The sequence below is a fragment of the Pseudochaenichthys georgianus genome, chromosome 1 (genome assembly GCF_902827115.2).
Source record: "Pseudochaenichthys georgianus chromosome 1, fPseGeo1.2, whole genome shotgun sequence".
In the NCBI taxonomy this organism is placed as follows: Eukaryota; Metazoa; Chordata; class Actinopteri; order Perciformes; family Channichthyidae; genus Pseudochaenichthys; species Pseudochaenichthys georgianus.
Window position 1 is genome coordinate 4,340,417 of NC_047503.1, and position 19,413 is coordinate 4,359,829.

Here is a 19,413-nt window from a genome sequence, read left to right on the forward strand (position 1 = left end):
ATACATAACAAAAGTGTATTAAGGTGCGTTCAGTTTTTTAATGACAATTAATTTAGTAATGTAAACCTAATGAGGGAGCGTCCGTCAGTGAAAGTGAATGTCTGTATTACCATTTAAAGAAACGGATGCAGAAGAAATACAGAACATTATGAGTGACTTTAGTTAAACATCTGCATGCATGGTTGCTTGGTTTACTCCTGTTCAAGCAATGTTTAGTAAAAAACTGTTTTTTAACAATTTAAACTATATGTATGTATGACTTTCAAAGGATGTATGTCTTCAGCAGGAATACCTGCCTGAGGCCAGGATTGAGAAAGATTAAATAATTGGCCTGACAAATCTGTTTTTCAAATGTTTTATGTATTGGATTATAAAATACATGTTTGGGATTTGGGAGAGTTTGAAATTGACCCCAGTTAATCCCCACAGTGTATTGTTTGGGATCAGGATTAGGTCCTATGAATTTAATATAATTGTTTATTATAGGCGCTTTCACACCGCAGTACTTTTCCCACTTTAGTTCCGATATAGTTCCGAAATGTTGCGTTCACTAAAATTAGTTAATGAGAACCGTTTTACCCCCTTTTCCGTCCCTGCTAAGGTGCTTTCACACCGCAGTACTTTTCCCACAAAGGTTCATGAGAACTCTTTAGTTCTCCTGAAGTACAGATCGCGTTCACACCGGAATAAGTCCTGGGGGAGGATTACGCAAATGAAGCCGCTGACGTCACTTCTTCTTCTGCTTTGGGTTTACTGGCAGACCGCAAACCACTTCACGGCGTATACTGCCGCCCAAAGTCCCCGGAGTTGCTCCTGAAGCCTTCTGAGTAAATCACCAGAACGCCGACACCTCCTCATCTCCACCGCTCCCATGTTTTCTTTTGTGTTGCCATAAGTTAGTCTCTCTGCATTTGTGCGCGGGGCTAATGCTAATGCAAAGATAATAAAATGGCGGCTTCACAACATTTTTGGGAGTTTTACGGGGCGTGGTTTGCAATCCGCCCAGCCAATCAGACATAGGAACCTTTTTCTCCCACGAAAGTACCTTTTGGTGTGAACGCGACATTTCGGAACTAAAGTGGGGAAAGTACTGCGGTGTGAACGCGGCTCTAGAGAGCAGGTACTTTCGTGGGAGAAAAAGGTTCCTATGTCTGATTGGCTGGGCGGATTGCAAACCACGCCCCGTAAAACTCCCTAAAAGTTTTGTGAAGCCGCCATTTTATTATCCTCGCATTAGCATTATTAGCATTAGCATTAGCCCAGCACACAAACGCAGAGAGACTAACTTATGGCAACACAAAAGAAAACATGGGGGCGGTGGAGATGAGGAGGTGTCGGCGTTCTGGCGATTTACTCGGAAGGCTTCAGTCGTCTACTGAAGCCAGTCCCCAACTCCGGGGACTTCCGGCCGGGGACTTCGTTTGCGGCCTGCCAGTAAACCCAAAGCAGAAGAAGAAGAAGAAGTGACGTCAGCGGCTTCATTTGCCTAATTCAACCCCAGGGATTTATTCCTGTGTGAACGCGATCTGTACTTAGTTCATGAGAACTAAAGAGTTCTCATGAACTAACTTCTCATGAACCTTTGTGGGAAAAGGACTGCGGTGTGAAAGCGCCTGTTTGGTGTGGCCTTAGCTGGCTATGCAGAACATGTTGAATGTTTATTTGTTTGTAACGTTTCTGGATTAAATCAGAGTGCTTTGACCTTCTTTATAGGCAGTAATGGTAGAGTTTACAACACTTCTAGCATCTGGCAGAGCCATTTCACCTTTTTGTGGTTGATGTGTCTTGTTATCTTCAACAATGGTTGACTTTGTATCTTCTACAGACCAGGTGCTAGAGAAGGCCATGCACAAGTGTGTCCTGAAGCCTCTGAAGAGTGTGATCGAGGTGGCTTTACATGACTTCCAGGTAAAAGACGGAATCATTTAATTTCACAATAACATCTCAAAATCTTATTTTTTAAAGGGACGATTCATGTCAAAATGAAAAATACATATTGTTCCTTTTACTTGTTGTGCTATGTATAAATCTAGATTGTTTGATGTGAGTTGCTGAGTGTTGGAGATATCAGTTGCATAGACGTCTGCCTTCTCTCTAATATAATGTAACTGGCTGTCAAAGTTTCAAAAAATACACTTCAAACCAAAACATTCCTTGATCCAGAAATCATGACCCGGTTACTGGAGATAATCTACAGATTGGGAGCAGTTTCATGTACAAACCCAACTACATCCGCCAATAGGGCAGCACACGCCTCATTAGTCATGAGTCAGCAGTTAGGCACGCGTCTGTCTCTGCAGTGATACTGTTGGCAGGTGTAGTTCAGCAATAAGAAAATGTATCCTGCACGAAATAGTCACATACGGTTTGAGTATCATCGTGTGTAACTAGGTCATGATTTCTTCAAAAGGACTTTGCTATGGAGTTTGAATGTTTTCACATTTTATTTTGTTGGTGCTTCCGGCACCAGGAAAGAACTGTCTCTTTGTGGGTGAACATAGACTCATCCTTACCTTCAAACCATTTTTGAATTCAAAAGAAAAAGATATCCCAAAAGAGGAGTTCTGAGACATTACATAGGAACCTTATTAGCGATCTGGCTTGGTTAGCTGGGTAAATTAACCACACTTTTAACACTCAATTATTTCCAGGTGAAAAGTGGAGCTTTGCAGCAGCTAAAGGAGAACCTGGCCCTGGCTAAGGCCAAGAGGCCCCAGGAGTTAGGGGTGGATGGAGCTGTGCCTCCTGACCCCTTGGCTATTGAGAAGATCCGCCACAAGTTCCTAAACATGAGGAAGATGTACTCCCCTGAGAAAAAGGTGTCATTGCTGCTGCGTGTGTGCAAACTCATCTACACCATAATGCAGGATAACTCAGGTACGGTGAAGATATATAGATTTTTATTTTGTATTCTTCATTCGACAGAAAGCCTAAGATTTACAGCGATGATCTTTGTATGACTGACCCCTACCCCCCCTTCTCCCTCACTGCTCTCCGTCTGCTTCCTTCCAGGGAGGATGTATGGTGCCGATGACTTCCTGCCCATGCTGACGTATGTGGTGGCTCAGTGTGACATGCCTCAGCTTGACACAGAGATCCAGTACATGATGGAGCTGCTGGACCCATCTCTGCTTCAAGGAGAGGGTAGGTGCAGAAGCCCACTTCACATCACTCATCGATAGAACTGCTTGGTATATCACTCATAATGTACCATGAAAACAATGTCAGCTAATTTTAGACCAGAAGTCACATAATGAAGAGGCCTTCACACCTCTTTTAACTATGCATTAAGTATGGAGCTGGGCATCTTAAGCTTAGCTTACATTATCATAGAGACTAGAGGCCATGGGAAACAGCTAGCCTTACTGATGATAAAGTTGAGAAACAAGACTACCACAATCTCTAAAGCTCACCAAATACCATGCAGAATCTTGTTTGTTTAACCTGTACATTGAATGTAAACATTATAATAGGCTATGAGATAAAGGCTTTATCTCTTTTTAGCATGTCCTATTCGCTAGTTTAGTGTATTGTTTGTAGCTATAGCTGCCCTGAAAACCACAACCTAACATTTTTACAAACACACAAGTGCTTGTTATATACCGTAGATCTTAAATAATGAGAACAATATCACATAATGTGGCTTTTACACCTCTTCTAACTATGCACAACGTATGGAGCTGGGTGCATTTAGCTTTAGCTTAGCTCAGCTTAGCTTAGTTTAGCTTAGCTTAGCTTAGCTTAGCATAGAGACTGAAAGGAGCTGTTCGGCCGGCTCGGTAATGGAACCAGCTTACTAGGCAGCCGAGACCGCATATTGGCCGCCAGCTCCACTGAGCTGTCCGTAAGCTGAACATACACCTTTCATAAGTAGCATACAATCGTAGTAGGATTTCCAGGAGATGTTTGTTGAATATTTCCTCCATGAGGTCGTGCAAATGACAGCATGGTGTGAGGGTAATGTTGTATAACCCGAACAGAGGAAGTTCTTTCGAGGAGGAAACACTTAGCTGTGTCCTCACAGCTCCAGACGAATGGATGGAAATAGATCATAAATAGATCAAGGGTCAGGTATATGAACTATTCACAATGCTGTCACAGTAGTAGGTTCTTGTTGTGATCGACTCTGAACAATGAATAAGTAGCTCAACATGTACCTGAAGCTTTACGGAATGCCCCTGTGACTGGAGTAGCATGGTCAGCACCACTTTTAAGTATTATATCACATTCTGCCGGAATTAAAACACGAGTTTTCCTGTGGAAGATGAAGGAATTTGGAGTTGTTCCTCAATTATTATTGTTTAGCATTCCAACACAGGTATTTCACCAGAGTGGTCTCAGCTGATGTGGGGAAGGTGTTGTGTGAGAGCTTGACAAACATAGTCCTTTTGACTTTGGTAGGACATTCCACAGGCTGTTTGATTTGAATGGGCTGGAGCCGGTTCAGAGGATGAAAGAGACTGACCCCTCCCAGAGGGAAATATTTAAGCTCATTGTAGAATGGCTTAAATGTATGTGTATCCTAGAGCCTCAGTTAAAAATGTGAAAGATGACTGATCCTGCACCGATTCATCTCTTATTTAAAAGGAGGAAGTGTCCATTTCTTGATACATTTTACGAGATTCTACCTAGTGTTTGGTTTCATTTCTAAATAACTAGATCTGCATTGTTTCTTTTCCTGCATCCCCATAACGCCCCTCATTTAGGTTTTGGATTGAGGAGGGCAGACATACATGTAATAGTAGACATGGATCATTTTGACATAGGTATACAAACATGGTATTTATTTGTATTCACGTGTATTATGACTTTTATCCACTGCCTGTATAAATGGCAAGAAAGCCCAAAAACAAGAAAACTAATACAAATGCAAATTAAATAAAGATAATGAAATAAAATAGGAGCAGACAATATATATATATATTTTATTTTTAAATGTCGTCCATATTGGTAATATTATAATATTATTTACATGTTTGTTGGAGCCATTTATAGTTTTTTTTATATTCGATGAGAATATCTAACAGATAAATGTTTAGTTAAAGTATTATTGTAATATACTATTTACATTTGTGAATGAGTGACGTCAGGCTCCACCTGGGAGGGCTGAGCGAGAAAAAGACTTGTTCTCTGTTCGCTTCTATGCGAGTGCTTTAAGGGGAAGTATGTTTCGGACATTGTCAACTAAGTAGTAAAACTGAGTTCACGGGAAGTTTACACCCCAATAGTAAGAAGTCTCACAGCTGTCGGAACAAAATTATGAGATTTTGAAACAATCATTTATCATTTACATCAAAAAGTATATAAACCAAAGACTTTTCTCATCAAATGTAAACTGGTACACCTCCCCCTCCTCCCTCCTCCCTCCTCCAGGGGGCTACTACCTGACCAGTGCGTACGGAGCCATGGCCCTCATCAAGAACTTCCAGGAGGAGCAGGCCGCCCGGGTGCTGAGCTCCGAGGCCAGGAACACGCTGCACCATTGGCACAGGCGGCGCACCACCCCCCGCTCAGCGCCCACTGTGGACGACTTTCAGGTATCCCGCCTGACCTGAACCCTCCATGAACATCCAGGCAGTGAGTCTAAGTAGTACCAATTCCAAATCAGTCCAAAGCTCACTCTCGGCATTGGGAAGGTGCATGAAAGGAGCTGTGTTCCGCTCCTGGACAGTGGAACGGATCATATCTACAGATTCTACTAACCTCACTGCATGTTGATCTGGATCCATTCATTTATCTTTGGTAGAGAGCACCCTCTAGTGGAACAATTATCAACTGCATCTGCTTTCTTTCTATGGCCATAACTGCATGGTGTTCTTCTGCCAGCGCTTGAGTCATCACTCATTTCTTGTTATGTTTTTCCTAGAAATGTTTGTCTGCTAAAAGAAAATATATCAAATAATCATCTGTATATGAAGTACTCACTATGTTTCGTTGATAGGTTAAATTATACATATATATATATTAGGGCTGTCAAACGATTACAATTTTTAATCAGATTAATCACAGCTTAAAAATTAATTAATCATGATTAATCACCATTCGAACTATTTCCAAAATATGCCATTTATTTATGTATATTGTTGTGGGAATGGAAAGATAAAGGAAAGAAGGCGGATATATCCATTTAACATACAGTATCTATGTTTATTATAACATTTTTCTGCATGTCAAAATGAAAGACAGCCCACACACCTATCACATTTTGTTCAGCGGGTAATCTCCACATATTAATGCACCAGACGAAAAAACTAGCTTTTGAGAAAATCACAATGTATCACATGCATTACCACTTCTAAGCTAAAGGCGGCTAATGTTCAGCGTGATGAGGTTTAGTAGTCCGCTGTTTTTATGACACATAGAACTTCAGAGAAATACTTCCAGTAGAATATTAACTGATGAAATCAGAGAGAAGAAAGAAACCGGAAGGGGTCCAATGATGACTCATTTCCAGCTTTTAGGACTCATTCCTGCACCACCCAATCAACTTCTAAGCATCGAGACCTTTCTCCATTGTTTTATTTCTAAATGTGTATTTCTTAATATGATTTTGGTTAGTCTGTTTTGAATAGTAGAGCCACAATTAGTTTTTTATAAGAATTCAATTTCTCACAGATCATATTGTGCGTGAGTCTTCCTTTAACACATGCCTGTTGTTCTCTCTGTAGAACTATCTGCGTGTGGCCCTACAGGAAGTAGGCTGCACGGCCAAAACCCTGAGGGTCCAGCCGTACACCACCACCGAGGAGGTCTGCTCGCTCTGCGCCTACAAGTTCAAGATCCCGGACCCTAACGCCTACGCACTGTTCCTGGTCATTGAGGGCACCCGCCAGCAGCTCGCCCCGGACACACACCCTCAGCGAATCAAAGCAGAGCTCCACGGCCGGCCCTGTGCACACACCTTCCACTTTGTCTACCGGAGGATACCGAACCTTAACCTCTTTATCCCGGCCGTCATGGACAATGGAAACTGTATACAAGTTGAATAGAGCAGGATAATGATCCTGAACTATAGTATTCTGGTGGTGCTTAGAGAGGACTGTTTTGTAGTTAGACTTGAGGACGTCTGAATGGAAACCAAGCTGTATGTCGCAGTCATCGTGTGGAAGTGATCTTGGGCAAGAAACTATTATGCTTATTTAGGTTTGCACTTTTAGCCTTTAGTCACAAACCGGTATAACACACTACGGGGAAATCCCTGGGTTCCCTCCAGAGGGAGTTTCTCTCCCACACACTCTCCCCCCCCCCCCCCCTAATCTCTAATATCTCTAAGCAGTTGACCAATCACAACAGAGCCAGCCAGCTAACCAATCAGAGCAGACTGGGCTCTGGTTTCAGACAGAGGGTGAAAAGAGGTGCTGCAGCACAGGCAGGATGAGAAAAATAAAGAGCTTTTTGAACATTACAGCACGGAGACATGTCCCAGTAGAGACACTACATATACATATGAACCTTAAAATTAGCATAATATGTCCCCTTTGAATTTAAATTGCTCTCGATTACATGGCCAATGGTGTGTGAGTGACCTTGTATGCCTCTGTATGAATGTTTGTGAATGGGTGAGTGCTGACTTGCATATTTAATGCATTTTGAGGGGTCAAACAGTCTGGATAAGTGCTATTTAAAGGCAATCCATTTACCATTACATTTTACCTTATTGATGCAGATATGAAATGTTAGATTTTATGTGAGGACTAGTGTAAGTCGGGAAGGGGGTACGCTGAGCGGAAGTTATCACAATGTGTATCGAAGCTAGTTTGCAGGATGTTTTTGTATGTAAAGAATGACACGGAGCTGGAGAGTTCTTAAGATTGTTGGACATGTGTGCCACCCTTAAAGTAAAGGTCAGGTGACTAACGTTTGCTTACACTGCTGTTTTCCCAGGTGCCTTCAAAAGGAATACTGCGTGCTGCTGACAGCTGTCGGTGATCTGTCAGAGAGACGAAAAATCTTGCTTAAGTTGATTTAATAAGTAAAATTAACTATTTTAAAGTTATGTTTATTCTCTGCAATTGCTGGTCAATTGTAGCTTGTATTCTGTGTAGAAATATTTTTATATTCAAATGTGTCATATTTAATCACTAAAGATTTGTATTCTGATTTCATATGAATGTACATAGTGGACTAAGATCTATGCCAGTTATTCCTCAAGAGTCCATTTCCAACAACACTGTTTCTATCACTCAAACTGAATATATACCATTGTCTCTGAACGAAGCTACTTGCTGACTCCAACATTGATTTCTTTTTTTGTATCAGCAGATGGTGCTACATTCTTTTTGAGGGAAGATGTCATATGACCCTGACAGCACAGGAACAGCAGGGTTTTACTGGACACACACAGCTAGTCCCACACGTTTCAATCTACACACACATACAGTAATACACAGTTTAAAATGTCATATGACAGACCCTAATACAGGAGGGCAGGGGGATATTCTGTGGAGTTGTTGTGGTTTGATGTATAAAGTCAAATGAACTCTTTGTCGTTGTGTTTGTTTCTTCTTTCTATTGGCGACTAACTAACTTTAGACATATAGCCAGGGGCCCATGCTAAGATAAAGCTAACGTTACATCACCCTGATTGGTCAATAATCTGACACAGAGGTATATTATTGATATATGATAATGATGTAGGACTAACGTCTGAGGAATTGATTGGAAGTTACGGCCGCAGAATTGACAAGACGTGTGCTGCAGCCATGAGGTGTCACAGCGGTTGCCAAACCAATTCTGAAGATCTCTTCCCCAGACCCGTGTATGTAGCCGTGAGAGAATAATCAACATTGTGCATAACAAGATAAAACAGGCAAAGCACAATAACGCCTATCAGCTGACGCCAACAGGCAGGAACAGGGAGATAAAACACCGAGAGCACAGCACCCCAAGGTGCAGGCCTGTGCTCAGTGAGGGCAGAACTAACTGATACACTGGGTCAAAGTTATGGGCCTAGGAAGATATTTCATAAACAATATCTACATGATAATTCATTACAATATGATATATGTGATTAATGCCAGAAACTTAATTCGAACACAAAAACATAGTAGTAAGGCAAGGCAAGTTTATTTATATAGCACTTTTCAACACAAGGCAATTCAAAGTGCTTTACAAAAAACGAAAGACATTAAGAAATGGCATTTAAAACCAGTCATTAAAAAGAAAAGCTAATAAAATAAACATAAAAAGAAAAAGACATGGATAAAAGTTACAGTGCAGTCTAAGATATGAATAGTTCAATTAAAAGCAGCGACAAAAAGAAAAGTCTTCTTGCTGGATTTAAAAGTAGTCAGAGTTGCAGTGGACCTGCAGGTTTCTGGGAGTTTGTTCCAGATATTTGGAGCATAATAACTGAACGCTGCTTCTCCATGTTTAGTTCTGACTCTGGGGACAGAAAGCTGACCAGTCCCTGAAGACCTGAGAGATCTGGATGGTTCATCATTTAGCAGGAGGTCAGAAATGTATTTTGGGCCTAAACCATTCAGTGCTTTATAAACCAGCAGCAGTATTTAGAAATGTATTCTTTGACACACAGGAAGCCAGTGTAAAGACTTCAGAACAGGAGTGATGTGGTCCACTTTCTTAGTGTCAGTGAGGACTCGAGCAGCGGCGTTCTGAATCAGCTGCAGCTTCCTAATAGATGTTTTAGTGAGACCTGTGAAGACACCATTGCAGTGTCCAGTCTACTGAAGATAAAGGCATGGACAAGTTTTTCCAAATCCTGCTGTGACATTAGTCTTTTAATCCTAGATATGTTCTTTAGGTGATAGTAGGCTGATTTAGTAACTGTTTTAATGTGACTGTTGAAACTCAGGTCAGAGTCCATGACTACACCTAGATTTCTGGCTTTATCTGTTGGTTTGAACATTGCAGACTGAAGCTCAGCGCTAACTTTTATATGTTCTGCCTAGTACAGAATTAATATGAACAAAATCAGATATCATGAAGTGATCTGACACTACAATCAAAACAATTTATATAATGGAGATCTGTTTTTATGGGACCTGTAAAATGAATTAAACTATGTTTCGCGCATGTTCTCAGTTAAATAGTAAAATAGGCTTCAGAAGCTAACTGAAAATCGTGAAAGATTATACCACTGCCTTCTTCTGACTTAGGTTGAGAGAAATTCATTGAGATCTTCTTTGACAGTATAAATACATTATGAGTCACTACACGAGGGTTAGGGTTAGGGCTAACCCCACGAAAGAAGAGGTGGGAGAGTTACTTTAAAAATGTAATCTGCAATAATTAGTTACCTGTAAAAGGAAATCACTACCCTTATCTAAGTATTACAAAATAAAAGAAATGTGACCTGATTACGTTTAGATTACGTCAACATTAAACGCAAATGCAAATTAACACAAGAGGAAATAACACTTAAAGAGCATCTTTCAGGTTTTTTTTTTTCTACATTTATGCTTAAACTTGTTTGAAAATTACAATTATAAAGTGAATGTAGGATTTGATATGTTTTACGAGACATAAGGCCAGGAATTCAGAGGGAAAGGAGCAATTTTGAGCTCTGCTCTTAAAAACGGCTTTTTTTTAAGGTCATACGTCAAACGCGTCATATTACATCACAAAGGGTAAACATCTCCGCTCTCTGACCGCATTAGGTAACGCTAGATACGGCTGATACTTGCGCATTAGTTTCTGTTATGGATCAGTATCAACAGTCCTGCCAGTAACGTTACTATATTATCAATGCTACTTTAGTTATAGCCTGATATATGATAGCTAACTTCACAATGTTGTGATGTGACGTTAGCTAACATTCTGTAGCTAACGCCGGTCACTCACCAAGACAGCTGCCCTGTTCTCCACTGATTCTCCGCACACCACAGCTCAATTTCTCTCCGATGGCCGTTATTTCTTCTAATCCTTGGCTGCTCCTGGTCTCTTGGACGCCTAGCAGGCTCATAATTATAAGGTTGTGGTCTGTCATATGCATTCGAATATTCATGTTCAACTTCTTCTGTGTCGAAACTAGCATTGGGATCCATGTTTATTAATACGTTACACCAGCCGCTCTCCCCCTTGTTTAATCTTTGTTACGTCACACGCGGGAGGTCACGTGCCGAGGCTTTTTTATGCGGAAGTGAACATTTCTTACAAAAAAGACGCCAGATGTCACTGTTGTGTATATTTATGTATATTTTTTGGAAAATCTAGTGTATTCTACAGTGGCCCTGAAGTGTAACACACCACAGCATTTCACAAAACACAACAGCATTTCACAAAACGCCGCAGCATTTCACATTGGACGGAAAGGGTATTCCTTGGGGAGAACACTTCTTGTTTGTGATTGGACAGAGCCAGCCATAGAAGCACTGCTGTGATTGGTTGTTTTTGCTGCCAGTCAAGAAATGATGCTGCTTGATTGGCCCAACACATCAGCCGTTAGCTGTTAGCACACACTCAGAGCTCACAGCTCCTCATATCTGTTCAGAAACTGGACAAAAGTTAAACATGTACAAACCACAGACTGTCTGTGTCATGGTGAATACAGTCGCTGCTTTATTTATGTCTGTATGACGTTGTTGTGAGTGTGGACGGAGCAGCTACAGGTTAGTTTAGCCTGATGGATCCGATTCCGATTTACATGGAGATACGGCCCGCCCCCTCTCCAGCGTCTTGTTTGAATGACAGGAGTAAACACAGAATTAATGCTTTATTAATTCATGGTTTTTAAGGGGCTTATCTCCATGTAAATACTATGGTAGACCACCCAATATTCGCATCGCTCTAATCGCTCGAGTTTCACCGCGGCTGTCAGCTGTGTTTGCTCCTGTCATTCAAACAAGAAGCGCTGGAGAGGGGGCGGGGCGTATCTCCATGTAAATGCTATGGGAGATACCAACTACAACAAAATAAACATAATTGACAGTGATTTAATTGTAATACACGTTTCAAAGTGATGCCGAAGTAACTACATACTGATAACGGTTAGTAAAACCCATGAATTAACGCTTTGACAAGTCTGCAGACAAGACGGCAGGCGAAAAGCTTTTAAAATGCGTGTTTTCTGAATGGAATCGGACCCATCAGGCTAAACTAACCTGTTGCTGCTCCGTCCACACTCACAACAACATCATACAGACATAAATAAAGCAGCGACTGTATTCGCCATGACACAGACAGTCTGTGGTTTGTACTTGTTTAACTTGTGTCCAGTTTCTGAACAGTTATGAGGAGCTGTGAGCTCTGAGTGTGTGCTAACGGCTGATGTGTTGGGACATATTTCGCTGTCGGGTGTTGACCAATCACGAAGCGTCATTTCTTGACTGGCAGCAAAAACAACCAATCACAGCAGTGCTTCTCTGGCTGGCTCTGTCCACGTCCAATCACAAACAAGAAGTGTTCTCCCTAAAGGAATACCCTTTCCGTCCAATGTGAAATGCTGTGGCGGTTTCTGAAATACTGCGGCGTTTTCTGAAATGCTGTGGTTTCTTGCACTTCAGTATTCATCATTTTCCTACACATTTATTCACAGGTGTCTTTAACCTGGAAGTTGCTCTTTAAGGGATTGTGTAAGAACAATCTAACCTCAGAAAAAAAGAAACCAAGACGTTTAGTATAAAAAATGTGTCTTCTGCTCAGAGATTTTATTTATAGGAAAAGCTGCGTTTCATGAAGCATATTCAGGCAGTAGCCAATAATGTACACCACAAATGAAACACATGAGCACATAGGCCTATTACAGTTTAAAAAAGCAGAAATAAAATCTGAGCTGACAGAAAATGCTCCATTCTAGTTTAATACCTAAAGTTAAGCTCACAAACACTGTATGATAATATAGGTTTCCCTACTGAATTAAAAACAGAACCAAAGAAAGTGAAAACCATAAAGCAGATTCAGGCAGTAGGCTATAGGTTCACACTTAAAGTATTAGCCTACAGAACAGTACAGCTCATAGAGAATAAATAACTATATGTATATGCTGTATGCTCTTTTTAGTTCTTTACTGACATTGTAATCATGCTAGTAATCCTCCATTTTTAGAAAGGTAAATGTCTCGTTACATTTAATTCATTACTCCCCAAGCTTGGTTGTCACTCATACGTTTATGGTAGATTCATATAATTGGATGGTTGTCCTACACAACATTTGAACTCGTTTATCCTAGGAGCTAGATGGTTTTTGATCCTGTCTGAATCTTGTTGGACAGCATGGGGTTCCAACCCAGTCTCACAAAAAAACGTGTAATAACTACGTTGGTCCACAACGTAGGACGTAGTATTTCTACAAAAACGCCTCTGAAATTGTAAGATCCCTACGTTTTTTTCACCATTCATTCCAATGGCTGGCGTCTATGTCACGTGATCTTCAAGTTTCTCCCCGCCAGAAAAAAAAACATTCTCGGTGGAAAATGCCTATTTTAAGGTTAGTTTGGCCATTAAAATGCCTTTTGAAGTCATTTGATGCGAGCAATATGAGTTGTTATTTCAGATTATGTGTGCAGTGGATGTACATGATCTTTAGTTTGCTAGTTATTACGAAGATTACTTCAGGAAATTGTGTCTATACAACGTTTTCATTGTTACCAAGGTGGTTGCTAGGGATGCTGCTATCGATATTATTTCTGTTATGTTGTGTAACTGTTTAATGGTGTTATCTTTATTGCTACCCCCTTCCCCGTCAATGTATAGTGTTGGTCCACAGCGCAAACACATTAGTTAAACAAAATCTGCATCTAAAATTGTGGCATACGTTATTTTCCCCTGTGCAATTCTTCATTTACTCAACAATAACACATAATTATCCTTGTGTTTATTTATTTGTTTGATTAATAAACACAAGTTGGAGTCCGTCAGGACCGAGGGTCGGAGCAGCTCATATATTATACCCGGAAGTAAGTATTCTCTCCGCTTCGCTTGACAAACCCCGTGATAGTCCTCAAGCTCTGTGATTGGAGAGTGTGCCGAGCGTCGAACAGCACTTGAAATGGGATGGAACCACGGCAGACTGTCCAAAACTGGATTTGAACGGGTCCACCGCATATATACATATGTATAATATCAGTTAAAATAAGTGCTTCAACATAGTTAACATTGCTGGAGGTATACACAACGTTTTTCATTCATTGCATAACTACACCTAGTTGTGTATGATATGTCAATAAACCTTAGAAAATCTTGAAATCTTGAAAGGGATGTGCAAAATAGTCATTATATACAGTCTTTAATTAACTATTAGTAGAGAATAACGAGTAATGAATATACTTTATAGGGATCCTATTAATATCTAATAATAAAAATAATGAAATTCAATAACATGCTTTAACCCTTTATAATAATAATAATAATAATAATAATACATTTTATTTTTAGGCGCCTTTCATGACACGCAAGGACACCGTACTTTAAAAAAAAAAACAAGGCGCCTAAAGGCGTGGGGTGGGGACGGTCAGCAGACCAGCAGAGGAGGAGCGGAGGGAGCGAGAGGGGGTGTACTCCTGAAGAAGGTCAGCCAGATAGGGGGGGGGGGGCAGGTTATGTAGGGCTTTGTAAGTGAGCAGTAGGTTTTTGAAGTTGATACGGGATTGAACAGGGAGCCAGTGGAGTTGGATGAGGATGGGGGTGATGTGTTCGGGGGCCTTGGTGCCGGTGATGATCCGGGCTGCGGAGTTCTGTATGATTTGTAGTTTATTGATGAGCTTGGTGGGTATGCCTGAGAGGATGGCGTTACAGTAGTCGATGCGGGACGCGACAAATGCATTGACCAGGACTTCAGTGTTTATATCAGCTGTGCACGTTTATGGTGTAAATACAGCCTATACCAATTGGTCAATTGGTCAGCCGAATTAGTGTTGATACTGCAAGGAGACATATTGTGTGAAAAGAAATGTAAGATGTTGTTTAATTGCTGATATATTTATGATCCATGTCACGTTTTCAGTTTTGGCGGCAGTTCCTCATGTTTGTCTAGAAGTCTTCTCATCAGGGCTATAAATACAGAACTACGGCAGATATGTAATATGTAATGCAGCCGAACCGTGTATTACAATGCCGTTATGTGATGACCTCCAAAGAGAAAAGGAAGCACACTCGGAATAAAGTGTTTTCGGTCTGTTTCCGGTATTTGTTTATGACGATGTGATGTGAGATGTGAGACTGGAATTGCACAGGGGAAAATAACGTATCTATGCCACCATTTTAAATGCGGATTTTGTTAAACTAATACGTTTGCGCTGTGGACCAACACTATACATTGACGGGGAAGGGGGTAGCAATAAAGATAACACCATTAAACAGTTACACAACATAACAGAAATAATATCGATAGCAGCGTCCCTAGCAACCACCTTGGTAACAATGAAAACGTTGTATAGACACAATTTCCTGAAGTAATCTTCGTAATAACTAGCAAACTAAAGACCATGTACATCCACTGCACACATAATCTGAAATAACAACTCATATTTCTCGCATCAAATGACATCAAAAGGCATTTTAATGACCAAACTAACTTTAAAATAGGCATTTTACACCGAGAACAAAACGAAGTTCAGCCATGTTCTTTTTTTCTGCAGGGAGAAATGTGAAGATCACGTGACATAGACGCCAGCCATTGGAATGAATGGTGAAAAAAAACGTAGGGATCTTACAATTTCAGAGGCGTTTTTGGAGAAATACTACGTCCTACGTTTTGGACCAACGTAGTTATTACACGTTTTTTTATGAGACTGGGTCGGCTCTGATAATTGGGGGATATACTGCTATAAAACAAGATAGAAATTATGGCCAGGGAGGGGGATGTGCAATCTTTATCAGAGAAGTAATGTCTTATAGTAGGCTAACATTTAAGAACAGTCATGATGTAGAAATAGTGGGTGTAGAAGTTTGGATTAATAAAAGGAAAATTAGTGTCCTGAATTTTTATAATCCATGTAATAAACTCAAAATAGAGGAATTAGACAGTCTTTGACAAGGAAATGAAATAATATGGTGTGGTGATTTTAATGCACATAATACAATGTGGGGAGGGAGATCAACAGATTACAACGGACAGGTGGTGGAGGACTTCATGGAGGCAAAGGAATTAGTTTGTTTAAATAATGGGCAAGGTACAAGACTCAATTTTAGAGATGGAACAGAGTCTGCGATCGACCTAACTCTTGTAACAAGTGAATTAGCTTCTGGTAGCAGTTGGGAAGTATTGGCAAATAACAGTATTGGGAGTGATCATCTTCCGATAATAATCAAGTTTGATATAAGTCATGTGGTTGAGCTAGATGGTATCATGAGATGGACTTTTTCTAAAGCAAATTGGGAGATGTTTGCTAAATTGTGTGATAATGAATTTGATCAGATTGATATGGCAGGAAGTATTGATGAAATAAATGAGCAATTTACTTCAAATATAATTAAAAGCGCTAATCAAACTATTGGGATAAAACTGGTAAACTTAGTAAATGTGTTAAGATGGTACCGTGGTGGAACAAAGAATGTAATGATGTAATCCGAAACAAAATCAGGCCGTTTAGAAAGCTAAGAAAGACACATTCATTACACAATGTATTAGAATATAAAAAGGCACAGGCTCAGGTAAGGAACATTGTTAAAAGAGCAAAAAGGGAGTGTTGGAGAGGATTCTGTTCAAGTATTGGGAGAACTACACCATTAGATAAAGTATGGGGAATGGTTAAGAAGATGAGGGGAATAAGACAGCAGAGTAACCTGCCAGTGTTAGAGAATGGAGGGGAAATTGCCACTGGTGCTATGGAGAAGGCAGAAATTCTAGCTAAGAATTTTGTCAAAGTTCATTCTTCGGAACATTTGACAGAAGAAGGTAAGATCAGGAGGCAGGAAGTGTTTAGATGAACATCCTAATGTATATGAAGAAAGACATTTGTCGCAGAGTGTTGTAAATATACCTTTTTCTATCAAGAGTTGAGAAGAGCATTAAGTAAGTGTAAAATGACTGCTCCTGGGAAGATAATGTATGCTATATAATGTGACCAAATTAAGTGATTTGGCATTAGGAAAGCTGCTGGAGATGTATAATAAGATTTGGGAGAAAGGGAAGCTGCTAATAATATGGAAAGAGTCTGTCATTATTCCTATTAGAAAACCTGGGAAAGATCCAACCAGTCCAGGCAGTTATAGACCTATAGCTCTGACATCGCACTTGTGTAAAGTTATGGGAAGAATGATAACAGAAAGGCTGACATACTACATTGAGAAAAATGAACATAATGACTCCTTATCAGAGTGGGTTTAGAAGAGGGCGGAGTACTTTAGATCCACTGCTGTGCCTGGAGTCTGAAGTCAGGAAAGCCCAAGCGAATAAGGAGTGTGTTGTAGCTGTATTCTTTGATGTGGAAAAAGCTTACGATATGATGTGGAAGGAAGGATTATTAATAAAATTGGACATTATGGGTCTGGGAGGTAATGTATATAATTGGATTATGGATTTTTTGTTTGGCCGTGCCATCAGAGTCCGAGTTGGCAATTCATATTCTCGAAGGCATGAAGTTGAAAATGGAACCCCGCAGGGGAGTGTAATTAGTCCTCTTTTGTTTTCTATCATGATAAATGATATATACACACAAGTAGGATCTGATATTGGTAAGTCACTTTTTGCAGATGATGGAGCTATTTGGAAAAGGGGCAGAAATGTAAAATATATTGTAGCTAAGATTCAGGAAGCCAGTACGGAAATTGAAAGCTGGTCTCTCTCTGACATGGGGGTTTAGATTGTCGGTGAAAAAAACTGAAACTTTATTTTTTATGAGGAAAAGGATAGGTGAGGAGGTTAGGTTAAACTTTATGGACAAGATCTAAGGAAAGTGAAGACATTTACATTTCTGGGAATATGGTTGGACGAGAGAGTCACATGGAGTACTCACATTGATAAAGTAGTAGATAAATGTAAAAGGGTTTTAAATGTTATGAGGTGCTTGGCAGGCACTAAGTGGGGGGCTGATAAAGCTGCTTTGAGGAATGTATACACAGCCTTAATAAGATCAGCCATAGAATACGGACTAATAGTGTATGGTTCAGCTGCATACTCTTCTCTTCAAAAATTAGATAGAGTCCAGGCACAAGCACTAAGGATATGCTGTGGAGCAGTCAGATCTACACCAGTGTCGGCACTTCAGGTTGAGGTCGGAGAAATACCAATTTCTTTGAGGAGAAAACAGTTAATTGTTCATTACCGGGCAAATCTTCAGGGCCATAAAGATACTCACCCTACTAAACAAACTGTACAAACAAGTTGGGAAAGTAACAAAATAAAAAGAAAGTTTTTGTGTTTGTGTTTCGGAAATATGTAAGGAATTCAAAGTTAAAGAATGGAATATTAGACTGACGGTGTTGTTATCAGCTGTTCCACCATGGTTGCTACCTCAACCGGTAGTAGATGTATCCTTATTGAAACGGTTACATTCAATGAAAAACAAATCAATGTACAGGGCAGGCTTATGTGAATACTGTTCTACATGAACAATATGGCACTTTATAAAAATATTTACTGATGGATCCAAAATCCAGAAAATGGTCTAACTAGTTGTGCATTTTATGTTCCTGAATTCAAAGTCAAAGTGGGAAAGCGTACGAGTGATCACATTGCAGTATATGATGGCTATCTCTCTAGCACTTCAGTGGGTAGAGGAAATACGGCCAATGCGAGTGGGCATTTGCTCTGACTCCAGTGCAGCTCTGGAGAGTATAAACAACTTCTCTTCAGAATGTCGTCAGGATATTTTACATGACATTTTACACATCATGTTTAGGTTAGTTCATCTGGGAATTGTTGTTCAATTTGTGTGGGTTCCAGCGCATGTGGGTATTAGAGGGAATGAGGTAGTGGATCAACTGGCAAAATGTAGTTTGAAAGCAAACCAGATTGATATAATGGTACCCATCAGTAGAGCAGAAGTCAAATCTGTTACAAAAGTGGTTATCAAGCAACAATGGCAAAAACTATGGGACAGTAACACCAAAGGAAGACATTTATACCAGATACAAAGGGAAGTAGGAACGGGAAGCACTTGGGGGAGTAGTAGAAGAGAACAGAGCATTAACAGCAGGATAAAATTGGGACACTCTGGATTAAACTCATCTTCTTGCCTCACTGCATCTGATTGGAAAACATCCAAATGGCAATTGTGATGGTTGCCCAACAACCAGAGACAATACATTATGTATTTTTAGCTGCCGGATTATAACAGACAAAGATTCATTCTGAAAACTGCACTGGAACAACTCAATATCAAGGACATGTATTTCAAGTCAATATACGAAAGTAAATCAAGAAATTAAGCAAACAAGCTGATCTTCAAATTCCTCAAAAGCACTGGTCTGAGGATAAGGATTTAATATGAAGATTTAATAACTCAACAGTAGGTGGCGATATATGCTCCAAGTGGAAGCGATTCGCCATTAAAGAAAAGAAGAAGAAGAAAGT

At 40.2% G+C, this 19,413-nt stretch overlaps 1 protein-coding gene across 2 annotated transcripts in view; it reads left to right on the top strand.

Annotated features, from left to right (window-relative positions):
• Nucleotides 1-8,484, top strand: part of LOC117455631 (ras and Rab interactor 2-like) — a 79,385-nt gene extending 70,901 nt beyond the window's left edge. Inside the window, exons 9-13 of one of the 2 annotated variants that reach the window (XM_034095205.2) lie at nucleotides 1,826-1,908; nucleotides 2,652-2,877; nucleotides 3,013-3,144; nucleotides 5,374-5,537; nucleotides 6,669-8,484. In XM_034095205.2, the coding sequence (XP_033951096.1) occupies nucleotides 1,826-1,908; nucleotides 2,652-2,877; nucleotides 3,013-3,144; nucleotides 5,374-5,537; nucleotides 6,669-6,989 (926 nt within the window). In that variant the 3' untranslated portion in view covers nucleotides 6,990-8,484. Of the gene's footprint in view, nucleotides 1-1,825; nucleotides 1,909-2,651; nucleotides 2,878-3,012; nucleotides 3,145-5,373; nucleotides 5,578-6,668 lie in introns of both variants that reach the window. The other variant, XM_034095225.2, reaches the window with a different exon arrangement.
• Nucleotides 8,485-19,413: the final 10,929 nt, after the last annotated feature.